The 16,098-nt window shown below is 39.6% G+C and overlaps 1 protein-coding gene across 1 annotated transcript in view; it reads left to right on the forward strand.

Moving 5' to 3' along the window:
• The first annotated feature begins 15,652 nt into the window (after positions 1 to 15,652).
• LOC117515583 (transcription factor 12-like) overlaps positions 15,653 to 16,098 on the forward strand; it is a 42,696-nt gene continuing 42,250 nt past the window's right edge. The window contains exon 1 of the mRNA XM_034176204.1: positions 15,653 to 15,821. Coding sequence (XP_034032095.1) covers positions 15,753 to 15,821 — 69 coding nt within the window. The 5' untranslated portion in view covers positions 15,653 to 15,752. The remainder of the gene's footprint in view (positions 15,822 to 16,098) is intronic.

Raw genomic sequence — 16,098 nt, forward strand, 5'->3', positions numbered from 1 at the left:
GCTATTTAAAGTTCGTGTTGGACTGTTTGGAACCTCTTGACCTCAAAGGACCAGTGATGCACACCAAAATGTAAGTCCCTTTTCTCTTGCTTAAAAAAATAATAAAATATCAAATAACAAGGATCTATTTTAGGCGGTATATAAAACAAATAATGAATGTTTTTTCATTTGTGCAATGGAAAGAATATTTCATTTGGTCAAAGTTGGAACCATTGCACTCACAAATATTATTTGTATAATATAGTCACTGTTAGAGCATTCCCTCATCGCCAGATTGTCTAGGTTTATTCCTGCTTTCCAGTGTTCACTCTGTTACAGACCTTCACTACCATTTAAAGGTTCCTAAGGTTTTGCCTGCCATCTTGGATTTGTTCTCCTGGTATGGTAAATTTAATGGACTGACTTACTGCTTGTATTTTACATAATCCGCTTGCTGCCACCTTAGGCCCCAGGTCCAAGTAGCATTTTTTTCTGAGTGGCAGCATCTTTTTTCAATTGTTCAAAAATGAGAACAGCGTGTATAGTCAACCCAGTCTCACGGATTGTCGTGATTCAGCAGCACGAAATATAATTAATCTATTGGTTTGTCATATTGTCACAAAAAGTGCAAAATTTTTGTCATGGCAGCACAAATTTATTCTAATTAATTCCATGACAGGTGCATGTAATTAAAAGTGCAGCAAAGTGGTCAGGGGTGGTTATGGTTATGGTTAGGGTTAGGGGAAGGAGTAGGGTTAGTAATAGTGAGTTTAAAAAAAACCCTGTCACAAAAATTTTAATCACTTCGTCATGGGAGGACAAAAAAAATGTGAGACTGGGCTGGTATAGTTGCCTCCAGAGAAAACTCCGCACCCAGCGTCTCAGAGCACTTTAAGGTGAAAATCCCACAACTTTTCAGAGAGGCGCTATGATGTCACTGTAGCACCTGTTCAGGCAAACAATAAGAGAGGATCTGTCACTCAAAATTGACCACAATAAAGACAAAAAAGTAATCTGTGGTAGCAGATTCAACAGACGCATGGTTCTTTGCTCTGGGTACATTATGAGCTGTTTATTGTTGACATAGGAACATTTCTTGAGCAGAGTTTTTTTCACTCCCCACTGACAATGTGAAAACAGTTGGGAAGAAACCACTTGTATGTGCTCACTCAGCACTTTCCACTAGAAAATAACATGATATGGACAGAAGACCTTAGACCAGGGGTCTTCAAAGTGTAGGAGACTGAGCCCCCCCTCAGAGAATGAATGAATAGCTGCTCCCCCCACCAACACACATGCACACAATTTCAACATCTTCGTGTGTTTCTTTTTACTTTTACACATCTTAAACACATTTTAAAAGTATTTGTGTGTTTTTAAGGAACTGTCTCTGCATCCATCCATCCATTTTCTTCCTCTTTATCCAGAGTCGGGTCGTGGGGGCAGCAGCTCAAAGCAAAGCCGCCCAGACCTCCCGATCCACAGACACCTCCCCTAGCTCCTCCAGGGGGACCCCAAGGCATTCCCAAGCCAGCCGAGAGATGTAGTCCTTCCAGCTTGTCCTGGGTCTTCCCCGGGGCCTCCTCCCAATGGGACGTGCTCGGAACACCTCTCCAGCAAGGCGTCCAGGGGGCATCCGGAAAAGATGCCTGAGCCACCTCAACTGGCTCCTTTCAACGTAGAGGAGCAGCGGCTCGACTCTGAGCTCCTCCCGAGTGACCAAGCTCCTCACCCTATCTCTAAGGGAGTGCCCAGCCACCCTGCGGAGGAAACTCATCTCGGCTGCTTGTACTCGCGATCTCGTTCTTTCGGTCATGAGCCAAATCTCATGACCATAGGTGAGGATCGGAACATAGATCGATCGGTAAATCGAGAGCTTTGCCCCCCTACTCAGTTCTCTCTTCACCGCGATGGTCTGATACAGCGACCGCATCACTGCAGATGCTGCACCGATCCGTCTATCGATCTCACGCTCCATTTGTCCCTCACTCATGAACAACACCCCGAGATACTTAAACTCCTCCACTTGAAGCAAGGACACTGGCGCCCCCCAGGGGTGGCATACCTCACAGTTTGAAAACCACTGCCTTAGACTGTTGCCTGTTGGACTGACCACCCATGTGCCTGACCTCTGCCTGTCACTGTTGTAATGAGCACACACAACACAAACACACTTGTAGCTGAGCTACACTTAAAAATACACCCACAGAGTGAGTCGTAATAATAATATGAATACAATAAGAACCAGGCCTCATTCCTTGCGCTTTTTAAGAGATGATAGTGTTGGGTGATGAAGTGTTTTTGCTTCGTCATTTTCACACCCAGTGGCCATTTTGTGTAAGGAGCGAGTCTGCTAGCAGTCATCATCAGTGTGTCCCTGAGTGTGCTGTGCTGGTTTGCTATCATGAGGACAGCAGAAAATGTTTGCGCCATACAGTAGACCACCAAAGACAAACTGTAACGTCGAGTTTTACAGCTATTTCTCCAACACAATATTCAGATATGTCTTGCATAGGTGGGTTCACAATGCACATGCAGGCAGCCTGTGTACACAAGGAGGCACATTAATGCAATAAACTACATAAAACTGAATTAAATAAAAGTGAAAACTGATTTTAAAAATTAAAAACAACAAAATATAATAGATTAAAGTTTCTGCAGGTGGACAGCATCAGTTCAAAACCAGCAGGTGTATGTATTGATTGGGGGTGTGTGCTCCGCACCTTATGGATAGGATGTTGCAAGAATGAAAAATTAATTTTCCTTCAACTATTTCATCTCAGGGTTCTGTGGTGACCCATCTCGTAAATGATACACTTGCTCACTTTGATGCTTCACTTGCAGATCTTCACCAGTAAACCTCTTATGTGTAAATAGCAGTGGGCCAGGTTCCCGTGGCAATGGCAGATTACACTGACTAATTAAAATCGTGTGAACCCCAAAATGATGATTAGACTCAATACATCCCCATTGTGAGTTACTTTACGCTGATATTACATGCAGTGTAAACAGCATTGAACATGCCTTGAATGCGCATGGGCTATGTGCATCAGACTGTGCTCTATAGTTCGAGCTCATGTTGTTTTCTAATGAACAGATTTTCTGTAAACCAAACAAGAAAGCTGGAACAGAAATAGAACCTGAAATAAGCATAATAAAATTTGCCAGTGGGTATGAAAAAAAGAGGTCAAGATGAAAAATGTATATATAAAAGTAAGTGGTAATATATATATAATATATATATATATATATATATATATATATATATATATATATATTACCATTTACTTTATATTCATTTAATATGAGTGTCTCTGAATGTTGCAGAGTACACCCAGGTACATATCATTCCCATTACATGCTTGTTTGTAAATGCTACTTCCGCGTTTCCCCCACACTTTTCTAAAAAGTTAAAAAACTGTCTTCTGCTGAAGAGCACAGCATGCTGTTCATGTGTTTCATGTTGTGGAGGAAGATTAGATGGAGGCTTCTGCTCAGAGAACAGTAAGTCCACATTACTGCATATTGTACTTACTTTTAGGTCAGTGTACCCCTGCTCTGCAACAGTTAAATCCTGCTATTCAGATTTTGTGGATATAACAATAATAATCCATTCTATTTATATAACACTTTTATAATACTTAAAGACACTTTACAATACATAAAAAGCAATAAAACACATTTAGAAAATCTAAGAGGATGATAATTTAACCCAACATCACAAGTTTTTTAAAAAACATGTTTCAAACTTTACTGATTGCTCAGAATGTTCTACAACTCTACTTTCACCACAGACTAAACCTGCTTTCAGGTCAGGATGAGGTATTCTTTATTTTATTTTATTTTATTTTATTTATTTATTTATTTTGTGGCAAAAATAAAAATGGCCAGTTTTTGTCAAAACATTAGTCCTTAGTGACAACAATACACATTGCACACATTAATACATTCCTCACATCAATGCGTCAGTACTATAGTCAACAAGAGAGCATTGAACATTTTTCTGCACTAAAACATTAGACAATAGATCACATTTTACTGCCATAAATATCATCTACTGTTTTGTTTGTGCACCTCTGAAGTTTTGATTTGATGGTATTTGATGGTATGAACCTGCAGCGATGTGAAGCCACCCACCTTTTGTTTCAGGACCTGCTAAATTTGGGACTCAGAGATCACTGGTGGAGGTCTGAGTCTCACGTGTACCATGCAGCCTCAATCCTCTTACAAATGCACTTCTTCAGACCAGACTATAAGATCAGCTCCCGATGCCAAGTCTGATCCTGAAAATGCACCAGATTCTCTGCACCGACTCACACCAGCAGATATCAAACACCACGGCCAAACCACTGACCTCTGCACACAACTTCTACAGCTGCTGGTCCTGAAAGCTTCTGACTTTGTTACGTTTCTGTTAATAACACTACAATGTTGCAGAGATTTCTTCATGGTTTACAACATAGATTTTCTATATAAACATTGGGGATTTTATGGTGAACTTAGTACGTTATCCTTATGTTACTGTGAAATAACTAAGGCAAATTTAGTGGAGAAAAGGTGCAGGGAAACATTCAATAATACCTTAGATTTAAGATGGTAATGAATTTTACTGACATTCTCTACAGGAGGGGTTATACCCTGCTATTACACCCCCCCATCCAGTGATGTGAGAGGTTGGAGGTCATGTAATTACACCCACTTCTCAGTTTTAAAGGAAGGTTTGCATATAATAATAATAATAATAATAATAATAATAATAATAATAATAATAATAATAATAATGTTTTAAGGGTGGTAATAAAGTAATCAAAGCTTGTATAATGAGTTGGAATGATGTGTGAGTCCAGATTTTTTTAAAACCTTAGACCTCAACAATTTTTAGAAGAGGAACTCATCCCATTTATTTCCTGTTAATTACGTAATTTTTTAACATTAATTTGCTGTCTTAATGTATTTATAAATTGTTTAGGTTCTTGTTATTGTATGCACACTATTATTATTATTGTTATTATTATTATTGTTATTATTATTATTATTATTATTATTATTATTATTATTATTATTATTATTATTATATTTTACTTCTATTTTTCATTTGATTTTTAAATGGACCATAATGGAAATAAGTGTTTTCAATTTCTTGTGTCATCCATGTATTTTCAACGTATTTACAATTATATTATGTACTTACATTGAGCTTGCTAAATAAAATCACTCACCACACTCACACTTTTAATATAAAGATGACTTATCGCCTCCTGCTGGAATGGAGTGTGTAGTTAGCAACATACATTTTTCAGTGTTGTTAGCTAATATCTGTAGCATCTCCAAAAATATTTGTCCTATCAAAGTTCCATTTTGGGCAGCACGGTGGCTTAGTGGTTAGCACTGTTTCCTCACAGCGAGAAGGTCGTGGGTTCAATTCCCGTGGCCTTTCTGTGTGGAGTTTGCATGTTCTCCCCGTGTTTGCGTGTTTCCTCCAGGTGCTCCGGTTTCCAAAGACATGCAGGTTAGGTGGATTGGAATCTTTAAAATTGCCTGTAAGTGTGTGTGTGTGTGTGTGTGTGTGTGTGTGTGTGTGTGTGTGTGTGTGTGTGTGTGTGTGTGTGTGGGTGTGTCTGTGTTTGTTTGTCTATTTGTGGCCCTGCAACAGACTGGCGTCCTGTCCTGGGTGTACCCCGCCTCGCGCTCTATGATTGCAGGGATTGGCTCCAGCCCCCCGCGACCCTTAATTCGACTAAGCGGTAGAAGATGAATGAATGAATGAAAGTTCCATTTTTGCAGCGTTCATCCATGACCCAAAATACATAAGCATACCAAACGGCAAATGTCAGCTTTCCACAGTTTCTTTGTGATCAAAGTTGCACACACGCATGCACAGCTGCTGTAAGGAGATGCTTTTAATTTGACAAACAAAGACAGTGGAGGAAGACAATAAAAACACTACACATTTCACTCATGGTACAATAGGAAACTTAAGTCACTCATGGTAACACACCTATCTTTGGACAGTTTTGTCTATTCCTCTTTGCAACACCTCTCAAGCTCCATCAGGTTGGATGGGGAGTGCTGGTGCACAGGCATTTTCAGATCTCTGCAGAGATGTTCAGTCAGATTCCCATAGCACGATGTGGCCTGGTTTCCTCCAAACATAAAACCAAAAGTAGTCAAAACTGCCAAATATACCCTGGACCCAGAGAGTTATAGACTTGCTTAAGGACAAGGGGAACTGAACCGAGGATCCTGCCTCTCTAACCTCCAGACTACTTTCCCTTCTGACATGGATTTGTCCCTTTTCATGGTTGTTTGGTGGTCACATGAAATATAAAATACTAATTTAAGAAATATTTGAGGGGATTTTAAAAACATTTCAATGCTTTATTTCTGTAAATGTCCATTGGAAATGTTGGAATTTAGTCATTAAACTCTAATGTAATAAATAATTGTGCTGTTTTCCACCTGCTTATTTATTAATGATTTACTTTCGTGTATTACTCCAGTTACATGGGGAATTATGGGAGTCCCTGCATGTGACGTCACTGCAGAACCTGTCTCTGTGAACCTTTTACTATTGATTTTTTTTAACTGATTTTTGTGCATTTATTTATTTTAATTTGGTGTGCCATGGAAAAGCGGATGGAAAATTCTGATGTCATCAACCTTGGCGCGGCAGGGCAGAGGAGCATGCAGACCTTCAGGGTGCCACGTTGGCGCCCATGTGTTGGTGCCCCATAGATGGTGAAATAGATGGTGCAGTGCCGCCCGCCTGCACTGCACCTGCGTCCCAGCATGCTGATTGATCAGTTTGGTCATGTGGAATGTCACCATCTGCTCCCCGGTCCCACTCACCCCTTCTTGTGTGAATGCCAATCAGATGCAGGCTGATAGTTATTTAAGCCGTGTCCAATCAGGCGCATGAGAAATATACCAGTAACATGTTAAATGTGTGCTGCAGGCAGAAAATGGACCACAGATTGTCTTAAAAGGATGTCACACTGCAATATTTTTTGCTTTTCTTATAGATTATAAAATTAATCTTTCTGCCCTTTAATAATATTTTTTTGAGAATTTAATAACTGGAGACTGCACTTATGCACAGTGAAGACTTATTTATTTATTTAGCATTTTATTTTTGAAAAAAAAAAGTTATTGTGTCCTAGTGACTTTTTTTTTTTTATCTTAATGGCCAACAACATATTAGAGGGCACCAGGAGTGACACTCTTCATTGTAGATTATCATAACCAATGACATTTCAACCATGAGAAAATAAAGATATGCAAATTTGAACTCATTAACATTTGCATTACCTGTTTGAATAATCACACTCCTGACAAGATGGCAATTAAGTAAGATTGATGCAAAGTTCAGGGTTGGGGGACTGTATGTATTAGCTCACTGGGTCATTTACTCAACCTGTGTGTGTGTGCGTGTGTATGTGTGTGTGTGACATATTCCTGTGGGATGTCTGATGAAGTGCATTTATATCAAAAGTTACTGTAAATTAAAATAGAGCATTTCTAAATTAACACAGCTGTATTAATTTGAAAGTGCTTCATCTTTCAAACGTGTAAAACTTAATAACACAAATCTTTAGGCCACACCCCCGACACAAACAAACAAACAGCCCACAGGTGACTGTTGGGTTGAAGATGAGCAGACTGACCTCCTAACCCAGTTATCTCTGGTGCGGCCGCTCAGGATTAGAGTTTGACTTTAAAGATGCGGCACAGCTCACCTTCACAGAGACAGACAGCAAAGCACGATAATTAGATTCTTTGTTATCAGGTCAGATTTTTACACTCTACAGTTTCTCCTTTGCCTCCCTGCAGGAAGTGAGAAGTGGATGGGCACTCATAGAGTGCAGACCTCGGCCACAGCCAACAGTCCATTCTTCTATAATGTGTGTTTCTGAACCTCTGCTATAAAAATATATTCTGTCTCAGTGGATGGGAACTTTTATCCAAATCTGCATGAATCCCACAGATTCATAGATATATGAGGTCTGTGATGAAAAAAGCGGTCCTTTTTATTTTTTTCAAAAAATAAATGGATTTGATTTATATGTTTTTACGTCAGACATGCTTGAACCCTCGTGCGCATGCGTGAGTTTTTTCACGCGTGTCGGTGACGTCATTCGCCTGTGGGCAGGCCTTGAGTGAGGAGTGCTCCACCCCGCCCGTCGGAATCTCTTTGTCTGAATAGTCGCTGCGGACGGCGCGCGTTGCTTTATCAACCTTTTTTCTGGACCTGTGAGGAATATCCGAGTGGACACTATTCGAGAAATTAAGCTGGTTTTCGGTGAAAAGTTTAACGGCTGATGAGAGATTATGGGGTGTTTCTGTCGCTGTAAGGACTTCCCACAGAGCTGGACGTTGTGCAGCGCTTCCAGGCGCCGTCATCGGCCTGTTTCGACCTGAAAACATCCTAATTTAAGGCTTAATTCACCCAGGACGTCGTGAGAGAACAGAGAAGATTCAGAAGAGGCCGGCATGAGGACTTTATGCGGACATTCCACTGTTTAAGGACATTTTGTAATGAAAGACCTGCGCGCAAATTCGCCGAGTCGTTTCCGTGACGACTCGGCAAATCTGTGTGCGCCGCGACAGGAAAAACACCTCCGTGTTGAAAACCATTTGTAAAATTCAGGCGGCTTTTGAAGGCTTTCAACAAGTGAGTAACTGAGAAATTGTTTAACAGCTTGTGCATGTTCCAACTTGCCCGTTAAGGTTTCCAACGGAGGTGTTTTTCCTGTCACGACCCCCCGCGGTCGGGTCCGGCCCGACATGCGACTCTGCCCGCACGTTCTTTCATTACAAAATGTCCGTTAACAATGGAATGTCCGAATAAACTCCTCATGCCGACGACTTCTGAAAGTTCTCTGTTCTCTGATGACTTCCTGGGTCAACAGAACCTGAAATGTGGAAGTTTTCAACTTGAAATGGTGAGACGCTGCCGCCTCGAAGCGCAGATCGCCGTCAGGCGCCGTGGGCCGTCCTTAAAGCGACACTACCAGACCAAAATCTCTCATCAGCCGTTAAAATTTTTACCGAAAACCAGCTGAATTTATCGAATGGTGTCCACTCAGTTGTGCCTTACAGCTTTGAACAAATTTTTATCAAACAAAGCAGCAGTCTCTGAGCCATTCCTAAACAATGAAAAAACGATGAGAGGGTGGACCACTCCTCACTCAAAGACTGCCCACAGGCGAATGACGTAACCGACAGGCGTGAAAAAACTCTCGCATGCTCACGAGGGTTCAAGCATGTCTGATGTAATCACACATGATTCAAATCCATATGGTTTTTGAAAAAAATAATAAGGTCTGTTACTTTTATCACAGACCTCGTATTATGAAAACAGTTTTTTTTGCCATTTCATTTTTCATTTCATTTATTTAGCACAAATGAGAATCACAATAGAAAGAGAATAAAAAATGTACATACATATATATACATACATACACATACATCTATAAACATGAGATTATAATGATGAAAAGAAAAAGAAACACAATATGAATATACTGTGCAGGGGAGAGGTCGAAGCCAGAGAGGCTTATCAGAAACCCACTCCCAAACAAAAAGAAAAAACAAAAATATCACAACAGTAAACAAAAGAATTAAATCAATTCATGAAGTATAAGACTTTTGAATCAGTTAAAACCAGGTAATATATTAACATTATAAATACTCATACAGGAGTTCTGCTTTTAATCCGCTTTTATATCTGTATAAGGTGATGGGTGGATTTAGAAGATGTACTGTATTATTCCAAGATTTAACACCATGATATTTAATGTGATGCTGACAACGAGTTGTTCGTGCAAAAATAAATGCAAATATGAGGTCTGCCTTGTCAGATAATTATGAATTTGTTTTTATGGCAAAAAATGGCAACAGTTTGTTTGCCATAAAGTTCCCTGCAATATTTCTTGAGAAACTGGTGAAAATGTAACCATGTTAGAGAAAGATTTATTTATTTATTTCAAACATTTATATTTTCTTCTCCTGACATGTTCAAAATGGAGATGGTGGATGTATAAACTTATTCCTACCCAGTTGCATAACTCAACTTAACAAACAACTTTACCATTTTTCCCAACTATTTACACTATGTACAGTTTCAAAACAATGTTCAGTTTTCTTATCAAAAACAACAAACAAACTAAAAACAAAAGAACAAAACAAACAATGTTTCTTTTTATATTGTCATTACTATCCTGGATTAAACCACTGCACTTCATCTTCATATTTATTTTAAAAATGTATTTTGTATACTGATGTATCTTTTTACTTTACTTAAGTTCATCTGTTAGCTTAATTTTACCCCTGACACAAAAACACTTACACTTGTCAAAGTTGTCCAGACACACAGCATTTTTAAATTCAGTTCTCCTCTCACGTTATATCTCCCTTTTCTCTCTAAAACAATTTATTTTATTTGGAAGTATATTATTTCTTGGTTTAAATATTTTTTCTGCTCTTTTAAAATGAATCAGATCCTGAAATTTTATAGCTTGTGTTTTTAAAAATAATTCACTTGTTTGGTCCCTATATCCAGCATTATTTATTAATCTAACACAGGAACTCAATATGGTAAAATCAATGTGCGATATAAAGTGTATAATGCTTTCTCATTTAGTATGTGTCTTGTTTTCCTCAGGACAGCGATGCTCCGTGTCAGCATCCCTCGAAAATATTTCACGTGTGGTTTCCAACAGATTTTGTGGTTTAAAATCACATCAAGGATTTTAATTTAATTCATTTTTTCAGTCTTTACATCATCAATACTTGCTTTTACTCTTCAGTCATCTTATGGTTTCCAAACAACATAAAACTAGTTTTGTTCAAATTTAAAGACAATTTATTTATGTCAAACCAATTTTTAACTTATTTCTTTCTTTTGTGACCACCTGCAATTTCACACCAGAACAGAAAATATTTGTGTCATCTGCAAATGACATAAATAAATGAATGAATAAAAAACATATTAAATAGAAATCTTGGATCAGCCCCTTGATTTGAATCAAGACTGAATTTTTTGCATAATTCTGCAGACAGACAGACAGACAGACAGAGATAGATACAGACAGACAGACGGCGGGGGGGGGGGGGGGATACAGACAGACGCATAGACATACAGACATGCAGGCAGACAAGCAGACAGGTACAAAGACAGACATACAGAAAGGCACGCAGATGAATAGCCATAAAATCAGGCGGATCAGCATACAGACAGACAGACACAAGGGTAGACAAACAGACAGACAGTGTCATGATTTGGCCTGTGCTGGGCTCTTGTGGTCTGACTCATTTTTGTATCTGTGCCCACCGTCTTCAACCCTCGGAATTTGTTTTTCTGTGTATCATATTTGAGTGATATACTGTATCTAGTTCCCTTCCTGTTTTGTCCAACCTTTGTTTTTCTCCATTGTATTATCATTAGTTGTCTCACCTATTTATTTTTCTTTTATCTTATGTGGAATCATCTGTTTTAGTTTTCTCATGATTGACCATCAGTTACTTACAGTGAAGAAAATAAGTATTTTAACACCCTGCAATTTTGCAAGTTCTCCCACTTAGAAATCATGGAGGGATCTGAAATTTTCATCTTAGGTGCATGTCCACTGTGAGAGACATAATCTAAAAAAAAAAATAAAAAAAAAAAAATCCAGAAATCACAATGTATGATTTTTTTAATAATTATTTGTATGTTACTGCTGCAAATAAGTATTTGAAAACCTGTGAAAATCAATGTTAATATTTGGTACAGTAGCCTTTGTTTGCAATTACAGAGATCAAACGTTTCCTGTAGTTTTTCACCAGGTTTGCACACACTGCAGCAGGGATTTTGGTCCACTCCTCCATACAGATCTTCTCCAGATCTTACAGGTTTGTAGTTTCAGTTCCCTCCAAAGATTTTCTATTGAGTTCAGGTCTGGAGACTGGCCAGGCCACTCCAGGGCCTTGAAATGCTTCTTACGGAGCCCCTCCTTAGTTGCCCTGGCTGTGTTGTCATGCTGGAAGACTCAGCCATGACCCATCTTCAATGTGCTTACTGAGGGAAGGAGGTTGTTTGCCAAAATCTTGCAATACATGACCCCATTCATCCTCCCTTCAATACGGTGCAGTTGTCCTGTCCCCTTTGCAGAAGAGCACCCCCAGAGTATGATGTTTCCGCCCCCAATGCTTCACGGTTTGGATGGTGTTCTTGGGGTTGTTCTCATACTCTAAACATGGTAAGTGGAGTTGATTCCAGAAAGCTCTATTCTGGTCTCATCTGACCACATGACCTTCTCCTATGCCTCCTCTGGATCATCCAGATGGTCACTGGTGAACTTCAAATGGGCCTGGACATGTGCTGGCTTGAGCAGGGGGATGTTGCTGCCCTGCAGGATTTTAAACCATGACAGCATCATGTGTTACTAATGTAATATTTGTGACTGTGGTCCCAGCTCTCTTCAGGTCATTGACCAGGTCCTCCTGTGTAGATCTGAGCTTTCTCAGAATCATCCTTACCCCACAAAGTGAGATCTTGCATGGAATCCCAGACCGAGGGAGATTGACAGTCATCTTGTGTTTCTTCCACTTTCTAATAAATAATCATAACAGTTGTTGTCTTCTACCAAGCTGCTTGCCTGTTGTCCTGTAATCCATCCCAGCCTTGTGCAGGTCTACAGTTTTGTCCCTGGTGTCCTTAGATAGCTCTTTGGTCTTGGTTATGGTGGACAGGTTGGAGTGTGATTGATTGAGTGTGTGAACAGGTGTCTTTTATACAGGTAACAAGTTCAAACAGGTGCAATTAATACAGGTAAAGTGTGCAGAGTAAGAGGGCTTCTTAAAGGAAAATTAACAGGTCTGTGTGAGCCAGAATTCTTGCTGGTTGGTAGGTGTTCAAATACTTATTTGCAGCAGTAACATACAAATAAATTATTAAAAAATCATACATTGTGATTTCCGGATTTTTTTTTTTTTAGATTATGTCTCTCACAGTGGACATGCACCTAAGATGAAAATTTCAGACCCCTCCATGATTTCTAAGTGGGAGAACTTGCAAAACCGCAGGGTGTTCAAATACTTATTTTCCTCACTGTAAGTCTTAGTTTGGTTCTGTTTGTTTCTTTTCTTTGTGCTATGCTTGTGCCGCTGGTTTTACTCTCTGCTTTTCTTTGTGTAGTCATTAGTTGAATTATCCATTTTACTTTTTCCATTGTGAGTTCTGTTCTGGTTTAGTCTTTTATTTTCTTGTTGTTCCCCTTTTCAGGCTTGTCACTTTATTACCTAGTTTTGCCCCTTTGTTTTGTTCACATTAGTAATTGTTTGTTTTGGGCACGTCATGTTTTTCACTATTGTTTTTTTTTTTCTGTCACTTATTTCTCTTGCTTTGGTCTGCTTTGCTTTCTGTCTCACTGCATTCTCTTGCACTCTTTCTCTCTTGCCTTTGTGTTTTTCGGTCACGTCCCTTTTCCAGAACCTTCCTCACACCTGTTCCTCATTCATGCTCTGATTACCCTGCCCATTATTTAAGCCCTCACAGTCCCAGAGTTCCTTGCCAGTTTGTTGAACCTTTCATTCACTTACCAGCCTTCCACAGTCCTGTTCTTTTGTCTGTCCATGTTTTGACCTGGTTTTTGTCTCAGCCTCTGTACCCTGCCTCACCGTGTTTGAGAACTCTGCCTGTTTTTTTGGACCACGTCTCTGCCTACTCCTACTTGTTTTGTCTGCTTAGCTGATTGACCACCAGTCTACCAAACCTTTGACATTTGACTGATAAGGCTTTTATATAACTCCTATTCCCGCACTGTGAGTTTTGCATTTGTGTCCTAACGTGTTTGTGCTATGCCTCAGCCCATGCCTGACAGACAGACACAAAGGTAGACAAACAGACAGACAGACAGACAGGTAGGCAGGCATACAGGCAAGCAGAAAGACAGGACCAAACACATTACCTCCTTGGCAGAGGCAATAATTAATAAATAACCTTAAAAAGGACATTCATGGGGCTGCAAGCCTCCAGTGATAATTTCAAAAAAGGTTTTAAAAATGTGTCTTCATCCAGACAAACCCAAACTATAACAATATTTATTCAAAGAAAAGACCTGGCAATTTTACCAGCTTTTGTAAAAAATGGGTTGCCAAACTGAGTCCTATTTTGCAGTTTTTATAGGTACATTTTTTCTCTCTCTCCGCTTCTTCACTGTAACACATTTCAAGATAGTTTAACTTGAAAATTAAAGTTATACACACAGTATCTATATTTTAGTTGGAATTCCAATGGTATAAAAAGGGAGTTTCTAAATCTCATTAGCCATTTTTTTTTCTTGAGCTGCAGGAGAATTGCCTCTAATATGTGCCATTTTACTTTTGAAATACAAGAGTTTTCCAAAAGTGTTTGACTATAATGCAGTTAAAGTGGCCGTCTCCTGTGTGAGACATTCAGGTTAAGAAGTGGACTTTGCTCCCATGCAAGTGTGAATTATTTGAGTAAACCATTGCGAGATCTGTGTTGGACAGTTCCACACACGGCTGTCCTCAGCAACTCAAACAGTGTGCATCATGGGATATCTTTCTGTAATAATGTAATATCATAAAAAATATGCGTATATCACCTCCATTGTGGTTCCACCTTGTGGTTCATACTGAGTCCAAAAGTAATTTGTGTCCCTTTAAGCCTCTAAATGATAACTATGACTGGTTTGTGTGCACATGCAGTCATTCACTTTCAGCTCCTTGGACGGATGTTGTTTTTGCATGTACACCTTAACACAACACTCAGACAGTCTAATGTATAAATAACCTTTAACCCAGACATTGGCGCTGCACGCCATGTGCACACGTGCCTACAAACTACGGTAAGACCATTTCTATTTGTAAATGTAGGTCAGACTAGACTGCGGTGTCCCCAGTTTACCGGAAACCTCTGGGAGACTAATCTTCTCAGCTTCACCACTGTTGTGGCTTCTCAGCTTGCTGTCTATAGATTTGACACAAATAGTGCAATAAAACTTATTGCTCACACTGTTGATTGCATTATTTCCATGGTGAGGGCAAGATGACTGATGCCTGGGGAATTCCCTGATATTACCAGTTTTACTGTTTGTGATGATTTCATCTTGCAACAGCAAACATGTAACAAAGCATACGAGGGTAGGCTGAAAAGTTCTAAGGCTCCCCATGAAGGAGTAATGCATTAACTGCATTATAGTGAGCCTTAGAACTTTTCAGCCTACCCTCGTATATATATATATATATATATATATATATATAAAATGCACTTGGTTTCAGTAGGTTCCCGGTTCAAATCCCACCCCTGCCACATTTCTCCATGTAATGTGGAGTTCTGTCAGGAAGGGCATCCGGCGTAAAACTTGTGCCAATTCAACATGCAGATACACCTTGGATTTGCTGTGGCGACCCCGAGTGCAAACAAGGGAGCAGCCGAAGGGTCTTACTTTTACTTATATACACATGTAACAAAGCATTTGTCACTATACACACACACACACACACACACATATATATGTCATAAACTACATGCATGAACTCAAATAAAAAAATAAGATCCTCTGCCCAATGTATTACACAGAGCATCATCCTCTCATCCTCTCAGCTCACCCCTCTCTGCAGCCTGGAATGGACCAGCCCTTATTTGCATAAGTTGTCTGCGGGTAGCTGCATAAGCAGCAGGAAAGGGTTAGTGCATGTGGACACATGCGTGCAGACGTGGACAGAGGAGCTGCACTGTGAGTGGATCGTTGCCCTGAACCAGAGTTATGTACTGTGCTCATCCTGTCTCATGCACAGGCAGCAGCTCACTGATGTACTGCTACAACATGAAACCAGTGAGTACCTTTATTGCGTGTGAACGTTGTTTGTTTCTTTGGCACACAGAGGATATGTCAGTTTCATGACAGGAACAAGTGCTGCTGCATTCATAAGTTGTCTTCTCACTTTGTTGGAGTGGCTGGTTTTCATTAAAGCATCCATGTGTTTGGTCATAGTTTTAGTTCGTATAATTTTCTCAGACATGATGGAACACTTTGCTGTGTGGAAGTCATCGGTGGTGTTATTGAACTTTAGTGCATGTGTTGTGTGGAACAACTTTTGATTGTTATATGT

Source organism: Thalassophryne amazonica, chromosome 8, assembly GCF_902500255.1.
Source record: "Thalassophryne amazonica chromosome 8, fThaAma1.1, whole genome shotgun sequence".
NCBI lineage: Eukaryota > Metazoa > Chordata > Actinopteri > Batrachoidiformes > Batrachoididae > Thalassophryne > Thalassophryne amazonica.